This window comes from Balaenoptera acutorostrata, chromosome 1, assembly GCF_949987535.1.
Source record: "Balaenoptera acutorostrata chromosome 1, mBalAcu1.1, whole genome shotgun sequence".
NCBI lineage: Eukaryota > Metazoa > Chordata > Mammalia > Artiodactyla > Balaenopteridae > Balaenoptera > Balaenoptera acutorostrata.
The window spans coordinates 76,253,588-76,277,850 of record NC_080064.1 but is presented as its reverse complement, the minus strand read 5'-3'; the positions used below and the strand labels follow the sequence as shown (position 1 = coordinate 76,277,850).

At 34.6% G+C, this 24,263-nt stretch overlaps 1 protein-coding gene across 7 annotated transcripts in view; it reads left to right on the top strand.

The window, feature by feature from the left end:
• Nucleotides 1–24,263, top strand: part of COL24A1 (collagen type XXIV alpha 1 chain) — a 389,632-nt gene that overhangs the window by 24,308 nt on the left and 341,061 nt on the right. For all 7 annotated transcript variants that reach the window (XM_057550626.1, XM_057550622.1, XM_057550627.1 and 4 more), the window contains 3 exons: nt 3,284–4,635; nt 12,113–12,166; nt 14,733–14,786. In XM_057550626.1, coding sequence (XP_057406609.1) covers nt 3,284–4,635; nt 12,113–12,166; nt 14,733–14,786 — 1,460 coding nt within the window. The remainder of the gene's footprint in view (nt 1–3,283; nt 4,636–12,112; nt 12,167–14,732; nt 14,787–24,263) is intronic.

Here is a 24,263-nt window from a genome sequence, read left to right as displayed (position 1 = left end):
AATACAAGTAAAAATTGCATAGTTTCTAGAAAACTACAAAAATGAAAATATCACACAAAATGAAAATATCACATATCAAAATCTATGGGATATAGCAAAAGCAGTATTCAGGAAATGTATTGCTTAAGTGCTATAAATAACTAAGTGCTCATTGCCAGAAACTAGAAAAAGAATCAAATAAACCAAATGAAAATAGGAAAAGATAATAAAGATAAATGCAGAAATTAATGATACAGAAAGCAGACAAAAATAATAGAAAGGATAAACAAATCCAAAGGCTATACTTTTGAAATAAGCAATAGTTATACTAAAGAGCAAATAGAGGACTTCCCTGGTGGCACAGTGGTTAAGAATCCTCCTGCCAACGCAGGGGACATGGGTTTGATCCTTGGTTCAGGTAGATCCCACATGCCGCGGAGCAACTAAGCCTGTGAGCCACGACTACGGAGCCTGCGCTCTAGAGCCTGCGAGCCACAACTACTAAAGCCCGCACGCCTAGGGCCTGTGCTCCACAACAAGAGAAGCGACCGCTATGAGAAGCCTGCGCACCGCAACGAAGAGTAGCCCCCGCTCGCCGCAGCTAGAGAAAGCCTGCATGCAGCAATGAAGACGCAAGTCAGCCAAAGATAAAAAAATAAAATAAATTAATTAAAAAAAAGAGTTCTAGAGCCAGAGTGGGTTTGAATGCCACTCTGCCACATATTAAAAAAAAAAAAAAGAACAAATAGAGCAAAATATTCAAAATTGGAAAATTATTTAGAGAACCACAGAAATAGGGAAACAGAAAGAATTGTAAGGGAATATTACATGAAGATCTCTGAGTAATACATTTGAAAGCCTAGAAGGAAGTTATTTCATATAAAAATATAAATTAAAAAAATTGATTCAAAATGTAGTTGAAAATTAGAATAAATCAATCAATGTAGAATAATTAGGAAGGTGAATGAAGAGCTATCAATGAAAAAGCCAACATAAGTTTGGTTTACAACTGAGTTTTATCTAACTTCTGAAAAAAAGAATTTTAAAGGTATTTAAACTGTTCTGGGCCATAAAAAATAATGAAGTTCAACATTATAGTCAGATAAAGATAAGGGAAATAAGGGGAAAACCACAGGCCAGTCTTAATTCATAAATATCAATGCAGGGAGTCTACATAAGATATTCTTGAAGAATCCAGTAAGGTATTAAAAGAATAAAATATAACCTTCAAGTAGATTTAATTTTAGAAATGCAAGGAAGGTTCAGTCAAGAAATTTTTTGTGTAGTTAATGCTTTAAAACATTTGATTTTTAAAAAATCCTAGCTATTTGTCATTAAATCTCAGAAATAGGATTGAAGGAAATATATATGTATACATACATATTAGAATTAAAGGAAGCATATATATATATGTGTACATGTATATATATATAAATATCAAAAATATATGTATACTAAAGTTTTAAAATAATACTCTTTCCAATAGAATTTCATTCTAATAGAATCAGAAATTTGAGGCAGTACGTAGTACGGGTTAAATACAAAGACTGGTTTTCTTTGGGCAAGTAGCAGCCCTAGATATCATACCACATAATTTTGACTCTTCCTTTATGCAAGAATAGCTGATCTGGCATCATAGAATGCCAGATCATATTTCCCATACTTTATTATTATATATATTTGAATCATTGTGATTTTCACATTAGCAGTGTTTCTTCCATAGTTTATTTCTTGTATTGAAAATATCCTTAGAAGCAATTAGCATTGGTCAAGAGTACCCAAAGTCACAGTTTAAGCATGTTATGTTTCAGAAGTGTAATTTTCTTTAATGATTTAGCTGAATTCATATCTTATGTTAAAATAAACAGCCATATTATGGAGTAAAATTAAATTTTTTTAAAAATTATAATTTTAAAACATGAGAAGTCAAAGATTTTTTTGTGTGTTTTTATGGGGCCTCTTTAAAGTATTTCCCCAAATTCCTGGAGATGCATGTAATTTATAACTGCTGTTAGGAATATTTTGGTGGACATTTGCCACTATATTTGCGATTTGTAATAAAAGTGAGTTATCAAATACCTACTAATTTCCTATAAAAGGAAAGTTAAGATGATGTGTAATCTTGCTGGCTAATCTTCAGAAATCTTTGTTTTCCCTCACTTATCATTGTGATGAATGAACAATTCTTTAACATTTCTTGTTGGAAATGATTATGTACATACAATGATACAAATGGGAGATTTATAACCCGAAGAATAATAAAGATCACATGGCTGACTAAGCTGTTCTGTATCCTTGAGAAGTTTATTATCTTTTACAAGTCCTAGAGTTATAGAACTCTAGAAGTAAATGTCACATCTGATTAGATTCTGGTGGGGCAGATTCATTCATTCAGAAATTATAGAACTATTTGAAGGCAGATATAGTAGATATCCAATAAGGAAGCAGACATAGAATCTGTCTTCAAGAGTTTATAATTGGGTAAGGGAGATAAGCAGTATACTATCAATAACATTACAATGAAAACCAGAAAAATCATAATTATATAATGTATATAAAACCTATATTTTATAATAAATATTGAGAAACTCCGCAAACTGTTTGGATTAACAATTACTCTGGAGGACTGAGAAAAAAATGGAAGAGAGAGAAATTTGGAAGGGAGAGAAAAAAATACAGTGATCAGCAACAGTAAGAATTTAAGTTCTCTTGTCCAGGAGTTTTCAGGGTGACTGGGTACTTTATGTATAGCACACACTTAAGGTATTAGGCATAGGGAGAGCTCTTATGTGACCTGTAAATTCTCAGAAGGTAAAACGGAAAACAGCCTGAAAAATTATAGTTTAAACGGTTGTGTGAACTTAATTTATAAAATGGTTTCCAAATTAAAAATTTCTTTTTGTAAGTGTGTCCCTAGTTTCTCTTTAACACAGAAGTCATAAAATTTTAAGTTCTAAATTAAAGATATAAATGACTATCTGGGAATCTTTGAGCATGTAATCCATTGGAATAACAAGTTTCCTAATTGGGAAGAATAAGAGAACATTTATTAAATTTTGGGTTTAGCGATATTGGGGTGTATGTATGTGTGTGTTTCAGATTATGAGTATAACATTTTATTTTCCCTTTCCATACCTCTCATTACCTAGAAATTAGTTATTGATAGAGCATGTTTATTTTAGGGATTACTGTTGATACCTACAAGGAAGATTGTCTCATACTCAAACATTTATATGAACACATGAATGCATAAGAGTAAGATTCTTTCTCTCTTTCTCTTTCTCTCTCTCTTTTTAATTTCCAGGCATAGATATTCTTCATCAACTAGGCCTTGGAGGCAAAGATGTAAGACATTCATCATCAGTGACTGCTGTACCATCATCATCTACACCATTACCTCAGGGGGTCCATTTAACAGAATCGGGTGTCCTTTTAACAAATGATTCTTATATTGAGTCACCTCTCGTGAAAATTTTACCAGTCAACTTAGAACAGCCATTTACAATATTAATTGGTTTACAGTCACATAGAGTAAACAATGCATTTCTCTTCAGCATTAGAAGTAAAAATAGACTGCAATTAGGAGTACAGTTATTGCCTAAAAAATTAGTGGTATACCTTGGAGGAAAGCAGTCTGTATTTTTCAACTACAGTGTTCACGATGAGCAGTGGCACACATTTGCCATTGCTGTTAGCTATCAAGTTGTCTCGATGTTTGCTGAATGTGGAAAGAAATATTTTAGCAGAGAGACTCTTTCGGAAGTTCAGACCTTTGATTCTAACAGTGTGTTTACCTTGGGAAGTATGAATAATAATTCTGTCCATTTTGAAGGAATAGTATGTCAGTTGGATATTATTCCTTCTGCAGAAGCATCTGCAAACTATTGCAGGTATGTGAAACAGCAGTGTCTCCCTGAGACAAGCCTTCTTCATACAGCTATTGTACCAGCTAAGATACCAGAAAACTCTCTCTTGCCCAAAAGATTTGGTGAAAAAGTACTGTCGGAGGACACACTTACCAAAGGCAGAAGCATTCTAGATTCCAGAAATGATTCTGCAGCAGTGCATAAAGAACAAGAACACCAGATATCAAGATCTCAGTTAACTTCTCTTCATTCAGGCAATGTCTCTGCTGTGGATCTTGTGAACCATGTGATTCAGGCCAAAGAAATGATCACTGAGCAACTTCCTCAGGCAAATCTAAGCCTGCCAATGACGCATCATAGCCTCAATGAGCCAAGGAAAAATAACAAGGAGAAATTTAGTTCTCTTCTAAATGTGTTGGACAGTATCACACAACATAATGATAAAGTAACTGGTCTGTCACCGTTTAAGAAGATATCATCTATTCTTCCACATATAAAACAAGATACAATTAAGAATCTCCAGAAAGCTATCACAGCAAATCTACACACTAATGAACTTACAGAACTGCAACAGATTTTAAACACAACCTTATACAGAGTGACAGATGAGCCATCTGTGGATAATCACCTTGATCTAAGGAAGGAAGGTGAATTTGGTCCTGATGCTACTTATCCCTTCGAAAATAGCTATGAAACTGAGCTTTATGATTATTATTATTATGATGAGGATCTTAATACAATGCTCGAAATGGAGAATCTAAGAGGGCCAAAAGGGGACACTGGACCTCCCGTAAGTTATTGTTTTTAAAATGTGTCTTAATGCACTAATTTACCAAACATTTTGAAAGGAATTCTCTAGGCTGAACAGTACAGAACAGATCTGTCTTAGAGATGTACCCTGGCTTACAATGAGTACATTATGCTTGCTATAATATATCCAACCAGAATGCAACCCTGGGTCAAATATTGTACTTTTTTTTTTTTTTTGGTTTTTATTGGCAGGCTGAAAAGTTTACTTAATTCTGGTAAAGTGGTGAGTAAGCTATATGTTTTTCTTGTTCAGGTGAAATTCAATCAGGAATTCAACTGCTAAATATAGATCAGCATTCTTTTGTTATGAAAAAACCCCATAGGCTTAATGCATAGTCATGTTGAGAGAAGGATATAAAAGTTATAGTAGACTAAATAAAAATACTTTAAATACATGATTAAATATACTTTCAACAAAATCATATCAAAAATGAATTAAAATAGAGTATAAAATTTTAGATAGAGATAATTTTATAGTGAGTCACTGGGGAAAAGCAAACCCTTACATTATAGAAATTAAAATATTTCATTTAGAATTGTAAACAGTAACATATTTCATTATATCTTTCATGATATAGCCAATTTACATTTATGGATGAATAAAAGTTCCATCTGCCTCATACAAAAATAGCCAGTCAGGGCTTCCCTGGTGGCGCAGTGGTTGAGAATCTGCCTGCCAATGCAGGAGACACGGTTTCGAGCCCTGGTCTGGGAAGATCCCACATGCCACGGAGCAAATAGGCCAGTGAGCCACAACTACTGAGCCTGCGCGTCTGGAGCCTGTGCTCTGCAACAAGAGAGGCCGCGATAGTGAGAGGCCTGTGCACCGTGATGAAGAGTGGTCCCCGCTTGCCACAACTAGAGAAAGCCCTCGCACAGAAACGAAGATCCAACACAGCCATTAATAAATAAATAAAGCACACCTAGTATAGTGTAATTTTTTTAAAAAAATTGATTTAAAAAAAAAAAAATAGCCAGTCAGCCCAGCCCATCAGTCCATCAGTAGAAAAAAAGCCAAGTCACTTACTTAATACTGCCTAAGTAAAACTATGAGATAATAGACTGATTTTTGTTTTTTAGCTCTGAAATTATTTTGTCATGTAGGTGCAATTACAGATGGACATTTGAAAATTTTTTAATCACTTAAAATTCATTTAAAGCTATTTAAAATCACATTAGGAACATTGTTTTTGCTTTTCATATTTTTGAATACCTTAAACAATCAACTTATATGTTTTTAGAAATTGTTTTTTCAGTTGCAAGCAGACTAAAATATATCTTAAGGTATTTCCTTTATTTGATGAAAATAAAATTTGAATCATTTGTTTAGTTCCAGAAATCATAGAATAGGAGATGACGCCACTTGCTGAGCTTGTGTTTCTTTTGTGGTTATTACTCAAAGTGATTTGATAGGTATTGAGCAATTCTTATTAGTGTGAATGTTTAAAGGGTTTAATAAAATCTGAATAATATATTATAGAGAAATAAACTTTTCAGCTATGACAATTATCAACATATTAGTAATAGAATTGAGCCATTAGGCAGGTCATATTAAACAAACAGTTATGTAAGCTATTTACTTCAAAAAAAAGTCAGAGATGAGTATTAATCTCTTCTCTAAATTCAAGAATAGTTGTTTCAGCATTGGTAGGTGAAACAATAATATTCAACAGATACTAACTTAGTCTCTGCTTGGGCAAAGCAGAAACACAAGGTATGTATAACGGAGTTACTGCTCCAGAAGGAGCTTACATTGTGGTAATGGGGACACAGGAAGTACATTTATAATTATATCTCAGGGTCAAGTAAGATTAAATGTCACTGAGAGATACAAACTAAGTATATGGAGTACACATTTTCAAAGGTAGGAAAAATAGATTTTGAGGGGACCCCTATGAAAGATCACTTAAGGCTGAATGTTCAGGATAGGTTCTCGTGGACAAAGTTTTCAGAACGTCGGCCTCAAAGAATGGATACGATTTTGATAGGTGAAAGGAACTGGCATATCTTTTATGTAGGAGAAACAGAAAAATAGTTATAATTTGAGTTCATATTAATTTTTGGTTACCTGTAACCAAAATAGTTATAATTTAGTGAGTTTTACCATGGTAGCAGGCACTCCACCATGCCCTTTATGTTTGTTATCTTAAAAGAACTTTGTAAGTTTGGTATTATTATCCTCATTTTTCAGGTGAAGAAACTGAGGCCCAGAGGAATTCATTTACTTGTGCATAACCACATTGCTAATTAATGATAGAGCCAGGATTTTGACCCAGGTTTTCTGCCTCTAAAGCTCAAACTCTTTCATGATATTAGGCTGAATAATGTTAGACAAATATAAAACCCAAGGTAGATGTGGACAGGTTGTAGAGGTCTTAATTTTCAAACTGATAGTTCCAACTTTATCTTGTTCTCAGTGGGGAATTCTGTAGGTTTCTAAGCAGAGGCATGAATAGGGAAGTCAATCTGGTGGCAGTGCTCAGAGCAGACAGGAAATTCCTGTTATCATCTGGATGTTACAAGACTAGGACATTATCTAGGATGCCAGCAGTGAAAATGCAAAGAAAAGGTAGGATTCAAGAGGTGTTTTGCAGGAAGGTTTGGTAGAACTAGGAAATTAATTGGACCTAGGGACCAAGTAAAAAGGTAGAGGATCCAAAATGGCTTCTAAGGTTTTAAGCCTGTGGATTGAGAGAATGGTGATACCATTACTAAAACCAATAATTAAGAGAGGAAGTTGATTTTAGGAGAAGAAATCAAGTTAAAACATCTAAGGTGCTGTTGGCAAATCAGTAAGCTGTTGGAAGAGTTGAAGAAGCTGAAGTAAAAAAGAGAGGTCAAAGTAGGGGGTATAGATATGGGAGTTTTCCCATCAATATCATATCAATAGTTGAAGCTATAGAGTCAGATAATTTTCAAGGAAAGGAGTTCGGCATAGAGTCAAGAGCCAAATCATGAGCAATGTTTGCTTTGTGGTTATAGAAGAAAGAAAAAAAAAAGCAGAAATGTGACGGAATAGTCAGAGAGATGGGAGAGAATACAGTATACTATCACAAAAGCCAAAGATGAGAGTTTTGAGAAGAAATTGATCAGTAGTGCTGAAAGCTACAGCAGAGGACTGAGAAAAAGTGGAGGAAATCCTTTGGATCTTCTGATGGGAAAGTCATTATTGAACTTTGAGAATCTGACTTCAGCATAGTGTAGAAGTCTAAAGCTAGATTTTAGAAAGCTAATGAGAGAGTGAATGGTGATGAAATGATGAACTTTGTAGAGACTGTTGCACTGCTTCTTGAAGTGGATGTTACTGTGTGAAGTCTGAGGCCAGCCTGATTTTTCCTACTTGTAGGTGACTTTTTCCTCTCTATGCCCATGCAGTTCTTTTGTTATCTTTGAAGTTCATTTCATTAAACCTGTTAGGTTCTGTTATCAGTTTTTTCTGGTACTCTTTTGATCTGAAGATTATTTTTACTTATTATAGAAAAGTCTCTCCTTATATTCTCAGGTATTTTTCCTTTCCATTTTTCTATATTCTTCTTCAGGCACACCAGTATTGTTAAATGTCCTTTGTGATGATAGTATTTATTATCTTCTCTACAATCATGTCCATGTGATTGCTTTTTTCCATTTTGTTTTATGTGAATTCAGTTAAACTACATCCATATCCCTTAATTGATTTTTTCAGTTGTAGTCAGTTTTTATTGCTTCTGACCTGGCTTTCATCTATAATTGTTTCTTTTTTGCTCTTTCAATCTTTAAGCTCTCTGGCTCACATTTTATTACCTTGGTTGTTATTCTTAATGTCTTATAACTCTTCTTTGAGCTCTCATTTTGTAGAAAAATAGCATCTTGAAATTTTTTGAATCTATAGTGAACTATATGAACTTTTTCTCTGTTGCATAGAGTGATTCCTCTTCTGGTAAACAGTTTTCATCTACTTTTAATTTATGTTTCTATCCTCACACTTTCCCCTCCCCTCAATATGCACAGGTCCCTTGCTGGTTTCTTTCTGGTTATTTATTACTCATTTTTAAAATAAAGACTACTCTATCTGGGTCACTATTTGTTTTAGAATTGTATAAGGAGAGGCAAAGGGAAGTAGTGGTACACAACATCAAATTTAAGTTGCTATCTTCAACACCATCTTTCCATATTTATTTTGTCCTCTATCTAGAAACATATCTCCTCTCATTTTCATGTACGTGAAACCCTCTATATTGCTCTGAGAAGTGATATGATGATTTACGCTCTTGTCTTCTACCCCCTCTCACAACCAGAAATCTCCTGAAGTTAGGAGATTTGTTGCAGATCATGAAAGTGATGGGTTCTTCCTCTTCAGCTCTACTTTCCTTACTCCTCGTTGTTTGAACTGGGTCTTTACAGGGTCATGAATTATAAGTCCTGTGGCTTTCCCATTCCCTTAAACTTTACTATTGTTATTAAAGGATTGTTGGTGTGAACTTTCTGGACTGATATACTTTTAGATAACTGTAGCCTGTCCAAGCTTTGACGTCTGAAGAGGTTTTTTGTTTGCTTTTTGTTTTTGGTCATCTCTCAGCATCTTTCCTTACTCCAAAGTGTCTCAGTATTTGGAAGATAATTTTCATATTTTTGGTTTGTGGTTGTGGTCTTTTCCTTGTTTCATCAGAGATGTTTTCTTCTTTTGGTGTTTTTTGTTGTTTTCAGTGGTTTTGAGGGAAGGAGGGTTCTCATTCTGCTATCTTTTATATAAATTCTCTAGTGATCGATTTTAAAATATAAATTAGATCATGTCATTTATCTGCTTAAACTCTTCAGTGACTGAAGAGTAAAGCAGAATGAACTAAAAACTCTTTATCATGACCCATGCAGTCGTATATCATCTGGCCCCTGCTTTCCTCTGCAATCTCATTTTGTTCCACTTTTGCTTAATCTCACTGTTGGGTTTCTTTTAGCTCCTTGATAAGACTGTAATTTTTCTTTGTTTTGTTTTATTTTACTCATGCCCTAATTCATTTTATTCCTATTTCCTGGAATTTTATTTTCTCCTCTTTCGTTACTCCTCTTCATTTTTTAGATATAACTTAGCACTTCCTCAGAGAGGCCTTCTCTGATACCACAATATAAATTATGTACACTGTTGATCTCTCTCGGTTGCTTGTTCTTTTCTTCATATCACTAAATAAAATGTATATTATGTGTTTATTTGTTAATGGGTGTTTTTTTATCTCACTGTCACCTCCAGGAGGGTTTGATGTTTACTAATGTTTTTTGAGTGAGTGAATGAATGAATGAGTGAATGAATTATAGAGGGAACTTTAGATGCAGACTTCCAAGATTAATTGACCAGATATTACTATCTCTTAGAAGGACTGAATACATTTGCCTTAGTTATATATTACCCTAGTAATAATAGTATTATAACTAACATTAATTGAGTACTGCTTGTGCCCAGGCATACCTTTTAAAAAATTGCTCTATAGTTTATTGGTTAAGCACTGTATATTAGACATACAGGTTACAGGTATTTTATATAGTACGATATCTTTAATGCTTACAATAACACTGAGAAGTAAATTTTTTATCATCAGTATTATAAAGATGAGAAAACTAAGGCTTAGAAAGAGTAACTGACTTGTCTAGGGTCATTCAGCAAGTAAATGATTGAAGCATGATTTGAATCTAGATTGGATGATTGCCATACCATTGCTCTTTTAATTGAATTATACTTTCTCTTAATAACCAATAACCTGAAAGTTAAAGTGCCTTTTTTAGTACTTTATTTATCGAAAATAATTCATAAAAAAAGTCATATCATATAAAATTACTTTCCTTCTCTGGTTTCTAGAAAATGCCTATTAATAACCTGTTCTCAAAGATACAGAAATGCAAAATTGTGAAGACAAGTTAAAATTGAGTTTTATTTATTGCTTATTAAACAATTCAAGTATTTCAGTGACAACATAAAATATAGTCTTTTCCCCCTAGTATCTAACATTAACTGTAATATTAACTGCTTTTTCAATGTGAATGTAGTAGTGTTTTCTTATGTCACAAAGTAGCGTGACAGGGCAATAAACCAAACTAGATATTTTGTTTTAATTTTGCATTTAGTTTTTATTTTTAGTTCTTATTTTGGGGGACTTCAAATCATCAGCTGGTAAGTTCTGATGATAACAGCAGAACCAGAATTAATTTAAAAAGAATTTTAATTTTTTTTGAAAATAAGTGAAAGTCAGTTTTTGATGGAAGCTAGTGATATAATAATGACTCAATATTTGAATGGCTCAGGAGGGAGAACAGAAATATTACTCTTCTGTGGTTGAATAGGAATATTACTTTTCTCTTAATATTAGAGAATACATGAAAGGTTTTTATTAAGGAGTAGGAGAAGGAAAAAATTAAAAGGAAAATGGACAGTTTGAAATATATAAAGAGCATTAGAAAACTGCAAAATGACTGTAGCATTAATAAAGGAGAAAGTTTCAAAGAGAAAAATGTTACATAAAAATGAGGATCAGTAGACCATGCTACTTGTTAATGGTAGGGCTAATATCTTAACCTTGATATGTCTCATTTCAAAACTTATAGTATTTTTACTGCAATAATGAATGAATGTTTGTAAAATGGAATGTGTGTATGCTCTGTAGACATCAAGAATAATGCCATGGCAGCAGAGGGCACAGTAACAATGAAATTAATGGACAGATGAATGAATGAATATGTATTAACCGTATCCCAAATGAACACTTATTCTTCTACAGTTGATTGTTAAAGTAAGCAAAAAAGACAACATAAGGCATAATATGAAGAAGCAAAGTAGTAGTTTCCTATTTCTTATTTGATATATTTAATAAGTGACATTTAAAGAACTCAGAATACTTTAAAAATTGACCTGTTTTTGCTTTCATATTTTGTTTTTACAAACCATTTAACTCTTATTAGTGACCTCCTGGTGTGCTGCATTTTGTGTAAGGCAGATTTATTACTGAATATACTAGAAGGATCTCATTATAACAGTTTACCACATTACACAGATCCTTGGTATAAGCCTTTTAAGAGAACATAAAATGGTTAGTGCTTTAATTTTTCAAGGCAAGTCTTCTTTTGAAATGTGTTTGAAAAAACCTGTAGTTGTTGGTCTCTAAACCCTAAATTGAGTTCCTCCTTCAGTAGTAAAAGTAAATTTAGGTAAAAAACTACCCACGAAACTACTAGTTATGGTCCCTGTGAAAACCAGATACGGTGGCCGTAACCATAAGTCATAGACTTCCTGCTGCCATATCTAGCCAGATTAAAGAGGACGTCTTGAGTTTCAACTCTCACTCCTGCTGATTAGGGTGAGGGGCTTCATGTTGTTTGAAAATCATCAGCTGGTAACTAGGGATGGAAAAGGAGCCCTGGAGTGAGACTCTTAGCAAGACTTGTGAGAGAGGATGCATCTCTTGTCATGCCTAATATCTCGGCATTTGTTTTCCAAGGGTCCTTCTGGCCCAGCAGGTATCCCAGGTCCATCAGGAAAGAGAGGTCCACGGGTAAGTAGATGGTCTCCGTTTCTCACTTGCTGTTAGAACTGGTAGCTTTCCAGTATGTTTTTTCCTAGTATTGTACAGTATGTATTTCCCTTGGAAATCTGCCCTGGATTGGCAAAGGTAGGAAATTAGCCCTACCTTTGCCAATTCAAGAGAAGCCTGGGAATACCTGCCAGCTGTTTATTTGAGTATAAACACCCGGCCCCAAAGCATTCTCTGTGAGCACACTCAAGAAAGATAATCAAATTTGTAGATTAGTGACTGTTTGAATGCTACTTGTAACATTATTCTTAGTTATAAAGTGATCTCATCTGCAGTTGATAGTCCAAGGTGGGGTTCATTTACTTTGGGAAATGAAAAAGAGTGGGCAGCCTTAAAATAGTGCATTCCTGGATTACATAATGGAAAATATTGGAGCTATAAAGTAAAAAAATAATTGTCCTGAGGAAAAAAAGCTGCCTTAAGGATAAGCAGTAGTTTCTCACATTACACAGGTCCAGCAAAAGATTTATTGCTGGGTTAGAATTAGTTTCTTTCCAACCTCAAAAAAAAAAAAAAAAAAAGAATGGACTTCTACTAGCAGAAATTCTTCAAAGAGCTAGAAAAAGAATTGTGATTGTGTGTTATAAAGACAAATGCCATATATGATTCACTTTCTTTACTGATTTTTATTTATCATATAAACAGTATAATGAAAAATCACCCTTAAATGTTACTTTAAATGGTGCTATTCACATCAAGATCTTGTCCATATGAGGCTGAAGATGATTGCTCACTCCGTTCGAGCTGTTTAACATTTCTTTCTCTATACTTGATGACCTACCACATTCCTCCCAGAGTGTCTTCTAAACTTGCCCCCTCTCTTCCAGCCAGCAGACCATTTCTGTCCTCCTACTTTTCTGTCAGGAGACCCTGGATCCTACTTCCCTGAGGGACTGAGTTCACCTTTGCACTAATTGCATTCCCTCTCCACTGTTAAGGCTGTTCTTCTCCCACAGCATGACCTTTTTCTCTCCTTAGATTTTATCTTATTTGGCAACAGCCAGCAAGTTATCTTTTTTAAAAATCCCAAACTTTCATTGATGCTAATTTTTCCTAAAGTTATTGTCCTTGCTCATTCTTGCACTGCTGAGCTTTGTGAAATAATCCTTTATACCCATTGCACCCACATCTACATCAAAAACTCATTTGTTAATCCTTATAAATTTTTCCATCTGCTTTACTGAAATTTGTTTTTGAAGACTACACAAATGAGATGTCATGAAATCTAATTTTTTCCCTTAGTTTTCATCTTGCTAGATATACCTTCAGTGTTTGCATTGCTAGCACCCCTCTGCTTTCTGAAACATAATGCTCTATTAGTTCAGAAGTGAAAAGACAGATAAATAGATAATTAATAACTATTTATGTGTCAAGATGGAGGTGTAGCTGAAGAGCGCAGGGGTGCGGTACTAAGCCCAAATGAGTATAGGAGGCCTGGAAACCTGGAAGGCCTTCTGGAGATGAATCTTAGTCTTCTACTTGTTGGTTGTGTGAACCTAAGTTTCCCCAATTATAAATGGGAGTAAATAACCACCTTGCAGGATTGTTATAAGGATTAGTAATAAAAAAGTAAAGCATTAACACAGTTATTTGCACATTAGTAGGTATTTAGTAAATAGAAACAGTTATTGAATTCACATTGACAAATATTCCTTTTTTTTGCCTTCTTTGTGTGGCTTTTGGGATCTTTATTCCCTGACCAGGGATTGAACCCAGGCCACGGCAGTGAAAGCGCCCAATCCTAAACACTGAACCACCAGGGAACTCCCCAGATTGACAGATATTCATTGAGAAGTTGCTATGTGCTAAGTACTACACTGGTAATATTAAAAACAGCCTCTTTTCAAAGAATTTATAATTCTGAAACTAAACATATGTCATAAGTTAAAATAGCAATAAAATATTTAAATGACAGAAATATCCCAAGGCAATATACAACTAATTGCAAATAAATTTTACATGCAGCAATTTCTGCAGAAGTGAGTAGGAAAGAGAAATCCCTTCATGCTGGTGTAGCCAGGATTTAAAAATGAGGTGGTATCTCAGTTGACGCTTGAACGTGATTTGGGCAGGTGTAGGGGGGCAAGGTTAAATGAGGTAAGTCTTTAAGGTACGCATGATAGCATAAACAAAACCCCAAGTGCAGAAAGTGTTACCACATGTTGAGAGGAGAGTAACTAAACAATTGCACTTTGTTATTTTTAGGCTTCTTACTCTGCACAAATTTTAGAAGTAGCACTAAGCAATGTGGCTGGAGATAAGGGTGGTAAATAAGGGACATAAACACCTCAAGGGCAGTGTTTTGAAGCAAAAACAGAAACCACAGTTCTGCTCTATAATTAGTCTTTTCCAAGACTGAAATATCCAAGGTCTCAGAAGAGATAAAGAACTTTGTAAAATAAGATATCCATTTTAATGAATTACATAATATTTATTTGAATGTTATAATAACCACTGTCTGTTATTTGTATCTAGATCTGTGCTAAGAATGATCTGACTTTCTTTTTTTTTTTTTTACTATTTGCAGGGCATACCAGGGCCACATGGAAATCCTGGGTTACCTGGATTACCAGGTCCAAAGGTGAGTGATTATTAGTGAGTACCGTAAAGAAGATCTTTAACTTTTAAAGCCAACCTTGGGATATCGAGGATCTCTGTCATTTCCAGAGCATGATTCTTCACCAAGATGGTCTTAGCCTGGCAGAGAGCCAGGCTCCTCTGAGAGCCCACCACACTTGGATTTATGTATAGCTAGTGGTAAAGGCAAGCACAGCCCTGCTTTGGTATTCCAAAGTCTTTATTGTCAAAATATGATGGCAGTATATGGAAACCTCTGAAATATACAGATTATGATTTGAGTAATTTACCTTAAATCAAGGCTATTTTAATGTATAGATAAGTACTGAGGAAATAAAATATCATTTATTTCCCTGTTCCACACTTACCTAATATTTTTACCTGAAAAAGATCTGTGAGGATAATGCTTATAGGATACTTATATTTTTATGAGAACAACTAACCTGAAAGCCTGTATATATATGAGCATACATTGTTGTGTAGTGGTAGCATGGTAGGTAATAGTGTGATAGATAGTAGTATGAGTATAGTAAAAACGGATGGAAGAATATATACCAGGCTGGTTACCTTGAGAGCAGGTATGGAATTGGAAAGATAATTAAATTTATATGTATGCGTAAGCATTAGGATTTTGGTTTCCAGTAACATCATGAATATTTCAGGGTCATTAATAATCACTCTGCTTATTAATTATCTCACTCAAAAGTAACCATATAGATGTTACCATATAGATATAGGTTAAGATAGGATAGAGCTTAAGAACACAGGTTTTGGAGTCTTAACTGATTGGGGTTCAAGTTTTAGCCCTCTTGATTTGTATGACTAGAAGAAAATTACTTGCTTAGCGGCTTTAAGCTTCACTTTCTTCTTCTCCAAAATAGGAAAAATCATAGTATGTCCTCAGAGGGCTGGAGTGAAGGCTAAATAAATTGTGAGTAAAGCCCTTAACAGTGTTATCATGTCATAAGTAGTATCATTATTATTAATACGTAATAATGATAACAGATATTTTAAATCTAAATTTTCCAAAGTTTCTCATCACTGTCAGCAATTTTTTGAGTTTAATAAAATATCTCAGAGAGAAAAGACTTAACTGAAGTCTGGATGTGCAACAGTGAGAAAAAGGACAAATGCCTTCTAAAGAAATGAGAAGTTTGTTCTTAAATTTGTGATTCCCTAGCCTTCATGCTTTTTTGGGGACTTTCAGGATATTTAGACTAGTGAAAGGCTAATGTAGTTGTAAAGACCCAGCTCGTGTTTTTCCACAGAGCTGAAGTTCTAGGGGGCTTGCCATCCTGCTAACACCCTGATCTCCACAACAAGAAGGAAGACAGAATGGGGGAGGGTGGGTTTCCACACGTTTTGTGTTGTCCTCCCCTTCCCCTGCCTTAGCCAGTAGCAAACCGATACTTGAAACAAACAAAAAAGATAGAGAATAAGGTGAGGAGAGATGAAGGTAGAGATAGTGGAAAGCCTTTGATTTAATTGACTTCTTAAAATGTTTGTACTTATTCAGGAGAAAACACTTGAGAAAATGATGAACTTTGTAACAAAAAGTTATCATTGTCCAAAGATTAAGAACAGGATATTTTTCAGTGTTGACTGGTATGAATGTGTGTCTTTGGTAAAATGAACTAGGAGAGATGAAATCTTAATCTCAAGATTTCTCTTTAATATTATATTTAGTAGTGTGAGTATAATTTTGACTATAACTATTCACCAATAACATATTTTTATGAATCCATATATTAGGGATTTTAAAACCTCCACTTTAATTTGCAAGCAACTAACTGAACCTCTTGGGAACTTAATTGTATAGACCTGAATATTAGTCTTTAATTCATATTTAATTTGATAATTTGATAACCATGTTCAAAATAGGCAAGACTGACCATGATTTGTTTTAACTGCACATATTTGTGGAGGACATTAGATTGTGACAGGTGTTAAAAATCACCACTGTCTCTTAAATGAATCAAGTAAAGCTTGTAGCATGTGGTTTGTGAAACCAATTTTCCTAGATATTTAACATGCACCTTAAAGTAATCAGGAGTAATAGAACATTCAAGGCTTATACTTTATAATCCTCTTATAGTATTTATTCAAGACAGTGCAATAAAAATGCAAATTTCATACTCTCAACAATAAATTTTGACATGTAATCACAGGATTTATTTTCCTTCAGGGAACAAAAATCCCTTTTAGATTAAGGGATTTTAGAGTATAAAGACATTTTCAGCATTTTTCTCTTTTCAGTTATTGTTTAGCAAGAATAACATATAATTATTGGCCTCTAAGGAAATTGTATAAAAATTCATCTTGTTGCTTGCACAAGAAATGATCTGTCCATTTCAAAAGGGGTTAACTGAACCTATGAAAAGACCAAATTAAGGCAATTGCAAGTTTAGAAAGGTTTAACTGAAATGGAAAACACAGTGCGTTATGGAACCTTTATACAGTCATATTTGGATTAATGTGCTTTATAAAAATTGTTAGAACTGATACTGACGAGGGTTCTTGGCCTTCCCTAATCAATAGAAATTGCTAGTTCTTATATGGGGTGAGGGTAGAGGTGTGTCCAAGGGTCGGGCCAGAGGGGTGGCTTAGGTGCTTTGCCCACCCCTTTGGTGGTGTTGAGTTCATGGGGCATGCGCAGTACCGGGCTTTTGCTCCCAGCTTTTCAAAAGTGGCAGTTGGGTTTTTTTTTTGGTCTTTTTGTATCTTTTATCCATAATTTGTCCCAATTGCACATGCACACAGTTATTTTTAGTCCCTGATAGTGTCTTTGTGTTTTGTTGCTTGAGGAGAGGTTTGTCCAGGTGCAGGCATTGCAGCACTGCAGCAAAGAGTCCCAAGTCCCAGCCTGTCTCAGAACCAAAAGATACTTTATATAAGTTAATGGCGTGAAGCACATAAAACACCTGGTAGAATACTTGTGTGTAGTTGACACTTAAGAAAACATTATTTCCCTTTTCTGGAGGAGCTACTTAAAGGTAACTAGGCTATTTAGAAATGTAACTTTTACTGAAAGTATCACATTTATTATTTGTTAAGAGCCACAGACTTTTTTTTTTACTTATGAATGAAAATACCTTAATATAGTAAAGAAATATGTTCTATTTATAAGACTATTAATTTAAAAGTTTATAAGAATAAAGCTTATTTTGTTAATAGATTGATGCAAAAATTAATTTGTTTTCTGTTATACTTTTACAATTAAGTTAGTATTTATCATAAAGGACAAAAAGTGTAAACTGATCTTTGGTAGTTCTCAACTCTGTTCAAGCAAAATGACTTTTCACATATCTGTTCGTCATCTTAGTAGATTCTGAGTTATTTGAACGCAGTGGCCAGATCTTACTCATCTTTGCCTTTGTGTCCAGCCCAGTGCCCAGCATGTGTTGGGCACTCAATAAATGTTAAACTGAAACAATAAGCAGACTTAACATTAGAAACAAGGCACTGGCATCATAAGGGAATGAGAACTAGCACTTATTAAGCATCTAATTATTTTATGTATGCCATCTCATTCAGTTCCACTTCAGTTAAGAGCACTGTTCAGAGCAGGCTTTATTACATTCTGCTTTCCACAGAAGAAAACATATTCAGAGAGGTAAGTACTTAACCAAGGTAACACAGTTGTAACTGGCATCAGAATTAGATCTGTTTTTCTCTTACACCGATTTGTCTCTACTAACATAGTGAGGAGTTCATTTGTGAAACAGCACCTTAAAGAGGAAGGGTTTGGGTAGGGTAATAACCTAATGTAATTAAAGACTTTCTGAATTCATTTAGTAATAATAACACAATATGTCCATTCCAAGGTTCCAGCTTATCCTTTGGATACTGATAATGACATGTAAAGTCCATAAAGAGTGAAACTGAACTCTAGCCTCTCAGAACTGTGTTGTTAAATTGTTAAGCAGTAGAAGAATAAAATGCCACACAAAATTTAGTGGATATAATATAGCATTTTTTCAGCATTATTAAGACTAATTGATTTAAAACAGAAAGACTATTGCGTTCTTTAGCTGAAATCATTAGCTGAAATCAGTAGACTAAGGGTAGAAATATTGTCTTAATAAAAAAAACAACAACACAAGGAAGTGAACTCTGTTTCTCTATTTGCTAGAGAGAATGACTTTTTTCTTGCCACCAAATGCCTTCTGGGTCCACAGTTCACCATATTTACTATTTAATATGAACTTTATTCTCAGGGTGCTGGACATTTTTTATTACTATTAATTAACACATGATCAATTATGCAGTAGATCTTTGGACATGAGTCCAAATGCAGAATCTAGATCTTTGGCCTACCCTACACTTATAATTCTAGTCCAGGCAATCTATTTGCATCCAGATAGTTCGTTTCCCAAAAATGCTTCTTAAAGGCAGCTTAAAACCTTCCCATGGACATTCATAGCTTATATTACTTTAGTCAGGTTCAATAGCTCCATCAAATTTAATCCAGTTAAATGAAAACGTCTAACCTTAATAAGCTGCAATAACAATGTCCCATTAGTAATATTAAATGAGATGTTACCAATAATGTTAAATATTGAATTTCCAAGGAATATATCTTTGTGCTGTTTTATTCCTGGTTTTGACCCTCTGCTCCATGTCTCCATCCTTGTTTCTCTAAACTGAAAGTCCCATTTTCCTTGTGTGTGAATTAAATAAATGTGTTGAGTATAGATGCTGACCCATTCTAAGAATTTTTTACTGAGTCAGATTGCTATGAAAAATTTTCAGTCCAACATTCTGAAAATGTAAAGTATGATAAAATGGTGAAGACTGAGGTGCTCCTATTATTCTACACAATGTAGGGACCTTTTTGTAAAGGACCAGACAAATATGACAAATATATTAAAATTTTTTCCTTCTAGCTATCAAAGTCTATTGGGTTCATGTTAGAAGGATTCAGGAGCCAATTTGAAAAGGCTTCCACTAGCCAAAGATTGGTATAATTTGAGCATCATTAAGGATAATAACTGTAGTGGATTGAATCAAAACAAATATCTCTAAATCCATGAGTTATAATGTAGTTAAAAACAGACACAAACCCTCATTGGTCACCTATAGAGGATGCTGGGGAATTACATCTATGAGATTGTCAAATTCTCTGACACCAACTGAATATTCAACAATTCAATTCAATTCTGACACTACCCCAATTTAGTGTCAGACTCCACAGATTTAAGGGCTCAGTCCCACAAGACTCCACACACTTGAGATGCCAGCAACAGATGGGTTGCCCGGGCTACTCACACTTCTGCCTGGCTGACTACACGTTCAGGGATTCCCACAATCTCTTCCTCTCTCCCAGGTTTGATATTTTGCTAGAACAGCTCACAGAACTCAGGAAAACACTTTAATTAGGCTTACCAATTTATTATTAAAAAAATACAACTCAAGTCGCTAAATGGTAGAGCTGCATAGGGCAAAATATGGAGGGTGGGAACCCGGAGCTTCCATGCCCTCCCCAGGTGCGTCATCTTCCCAGCACATCAGTGTGTTCACCTACTGGAAGCTCTTGGAATGTCTTTGTACAAGAGTTCTTATAACCCAGTCTCTACCACCCCCTCCTCTCCCTGGAGGTGGGGGGAGGGAATGGGGCTAAATTCCTACGCTCTAATCGCTTGTTTGCCTTTCCAGTGACTTGTCCCCATCCTGAAGCTCTCTAGCTCCCCCTCTTCAGTCACCTCATTAGCATAAGCTCAGATGTGGTTGCAAAGGGCTTGTTATGAATAACAAAAGACACTCCTATGACTCAGGAAATTCCAAGGGTTTTAGGAGCTCTGTGCTAGGAACCAGGGACAAAGACCAAATGTATATTTTTATTATACCACAATGTCATTATTTTGAAAAATGGTAAATAGAAGAAAAAGGGAAAGAATAAATTTTTTCTTAACAAATTGCCTTGCTTTTCTTATAGAATTGAACCTTAGTGCAACCAAATAGTTGACAAAGGGAAGTTTCTCTTTACAGAAAAAGCTAGCAAATGAAGAAAGAATACTAGAGTTAGAATCACCATTATTGCAATCCTGATGAAGAAAAGGTTGAAAACAATAGAAACAACTCAGGAAGTCCAAAGGCCTTGAGGCAGGAGACTGCTTGGCAGTCTTTGAGGAATAGCTGAATGAGATAAGTGGTAGGAGATAGATCAGAGAGATAGCAGGAGCCAGATTATGTTGAATCTTGTAGATAAGAATTTTGGTTTGGATTTTACTCTGTGTTGGATATTTATTGGAGAGTTCTAAGTAGAAAGATGACACCATGCAATTTATGTTGTAGGAGGATGGTTCTGGCTATCACAGAGAATAGATTGGGGTAGGGGAAGAGTAGAAATAGGGGCACCAGTTTGGAGACTACTTCACTGGTCTACCCAAGCTCACGCCATGGGTGAGGATGGCATGGACTAGAGTGTTAACAATGGAGATGGTGTACAGTGGTCAAAATCTAGATGTATTTTGAGGTACAGTTAACATAATTGCTGATGAGTCACTTACATGGTGTGAGAGAGGAGTCAAAGGTAATCTAAGGCTTAAGCAGTTGAACAGCTGGTATTGTGGGAGCTGCCATCTACTGGAATGAGGAGGAACGTGATTTCAGGTTTTTACTTGTTTTGTTTTTGCCTGGGAGGAAATCAGGAGTTCATTTCCATTAATGTTTTAAAAGAACCAACTTTTGGCTTTGTTAAGTTTTTCTATGGACCATATAATATTTCATTGATTTTTTGCTCTATTCTAACATAAGCATTTAGAGCTATGAATTTCTTTCTAAGGACTGATTTAACTGCATCCCACAAAATTTGATGTGTTGTGTTTTCATTATCATTCAAGTTGAAATATATGCTTTCTTCGTTACTCATTGGTTATTTAGAAGTATGTTGTTTATTTTAATGTCCATCAATTAGAAGCTTTTCTAGTGACCTTATTGTTACTGGTTTCTAATTTAGTTCCATTTTGTTCAGAAAGCACACAATGGAAGAGTTTAATCTTTTAAAATTTATTGAGGCATTTTATGGCCCATCATGTGATCTATCTTGATGAATAGTTCACATGAACTTCAAAGGATTGTGTATAGTGTTCTATAAATGTCAGTTTGATTATGGTGGTTGATGGTGGTGGTCAAATTTTCTCTGTCCTTACTAGGTTTTTTCTTGTCTAGTTGTTCCGTTAATTACTGAGAGAGGTGTGTTGAAATAGCCAACTCTGATTTTGGATTTTATATCCTTAGTGTTTAGGAAGTGTTTAGTTAGTGTTTGCTTCATGTATTTTGTAGCTCTTGTGTGATGCATGCATATTTAAGGACTATTATGTCTTCCTGATGAACAGAGCTTTTTATCATTATCAAATATCTCTGTTTATCTTTAGTAATACTCCTCTTCTTGAAGTCTAGTTTGATAGTAATAGAGCCACACCAACTTTTTAATGCTTATTGTCCGCCTGGTATATATATTTCCTTTCCTTTACCTTTCTATATTTAAAGTGCATCTCTTATAGATACTGTATAGTTGGGTCTTTTATATTTATCTTGGCTTGATAATCTCTGATTTTTAATTAGAATGTTAAGTTCATTTACATTTGTGTAATTTTGGTATGATTGGGTCTTGGCCTTCTGCATTGTTATTTCTTTTCCATTTATCCCAGGTGTTCTTTGTCCCTTTATTCCTTTTTTCTACCTTCTTTTGGGTTAATCAAATATATTTTAGTATTCTATTTAATTTCTCTTGGCATTTCAGCTGTATCTCTGATTGATTTTTAGTGGTTGCTTTAGGGATAACTTACTGTAGTTTACTTAGAGTTAATATGGTAATATTTCATGTAAAATATAAGACTCTTGTAACATTACAATTACATTTACCTACTGTCCTCCCATCCTTTGTGTTCTGTTATCATTTATTTTACATCTATGTCATTATAAACCCAACAGTACAATGCAATAATTTCTGTATTAGCTCCTATTCCTTCCTATAGGTCTGAGTTTCTATCTGGTGCCACTTCCCTTTAGCTAGCAGAAATTCCTTCAATAATTCTTAGAGTACAGTTCTACTAGTGATGGTTTCTCTTGGTTTTTGTTTACCTGAAATTTATTTTGTCTACATTTTTTTGAAGAATAGTAAACACAATTTTTGTAGAGTAAAAAAATCTTGGTTGAGAATGTTTTTCTTCCAGCACTTTAAACATGTCTGATGTTCTCATATTTTGGCCTTTACTGTTTCTGATGAGGATTTAGCCAACATTTTTATTCCCCTCAATATAATGTGAAATTTTCCACAGGATGTCTTAATGTTTTTCTCTTTGTCTGGCTTTTAGCAGCTTTACAGTGATGTCTGTAGGGGTGGTTTCCCTTAGATATTTCTTTGGGCTTCACTGAATGTCTTTTTACCCTTAAAAAAATTTTTTAAACAAATTTGGGACATTTATGGCCATTATTTCTTCAAATAATCTTTCTGTCCCATTATTTCTCTCCTTTCCTTCTGGGACTCCATGTATGTTATACTATTAATATTGCCCCACAGGTCACTAGATCTTTGTTCATTTTTGCCATGTATTCTTTTTTTCTCTTCTTCAGATTAGATAACTTCTATAGATCTGCCTTTAATTTCATTAAACTTTACTTCTGCCTTCTCCAATATGATGTTAATCTCATCCAGTAAATTTTTATATTTAAGATACTGTATTATCAGTTCTAGGTTTTTAGTTGACTCTTTTTATATAGTTTTCATCTGTCTGCTGATATTTGTCTGTTCACTCATTATGATCATCTTTTCCTTTAAATCCTTGAACATATTTATAATAGTTAATAAAATCTTCAACTGCTAATTCTAACTTCTAGGTCCTCTTGTGGTCTGTTTGTATTGACTGCTTTTTTTCTTTACCTCAAGTCAGATTTTCCCTTTTGCATGTCTAGAAAAATTTGATTACATACTGCATGTTCTGGATGATATGTGGATCTTTAGATGCTGTTACCTTTCTTTTTAATACTTTGGAGACTTGATTTTTGTTCTGTAGGCACTTAAATAACTGGCTCATCACCTTAAATTTGTACAGGTTTGGAAACTTTTATTTTTTTATTATTATTTTTTAATTGGCGTTTAATTGCTTTACACTGTTGTGTTAGTTTCTGCTGTAGAACAAAGTGAATCAGCTATATGTATACATATATCCCCTCCCTCTTGAGCCTCCCTCCCACCCCTCTAGGTCATCGCAGAGCACTGAGCTGAGCTCCCTGTGCTGTACAGCAGCCTCCCACCAGCTATCTGTTTTACACATGGTAGTGTATATATATCAATGCTACTCTCTCAATTTGTCCCACCCTCCCCTTCCTGCCCCCTGTGTCCACAAGTCTGTTCTCTATGTCAGCATCTCTTTTCCTTCCCTGCAAATAGGTTCATCAGTACCATTTTTCTAGATTCCATATATGTGCGTTAATATACAATATTTGTTTTTCTCTTTCTGACTTACTTCACTCTGTA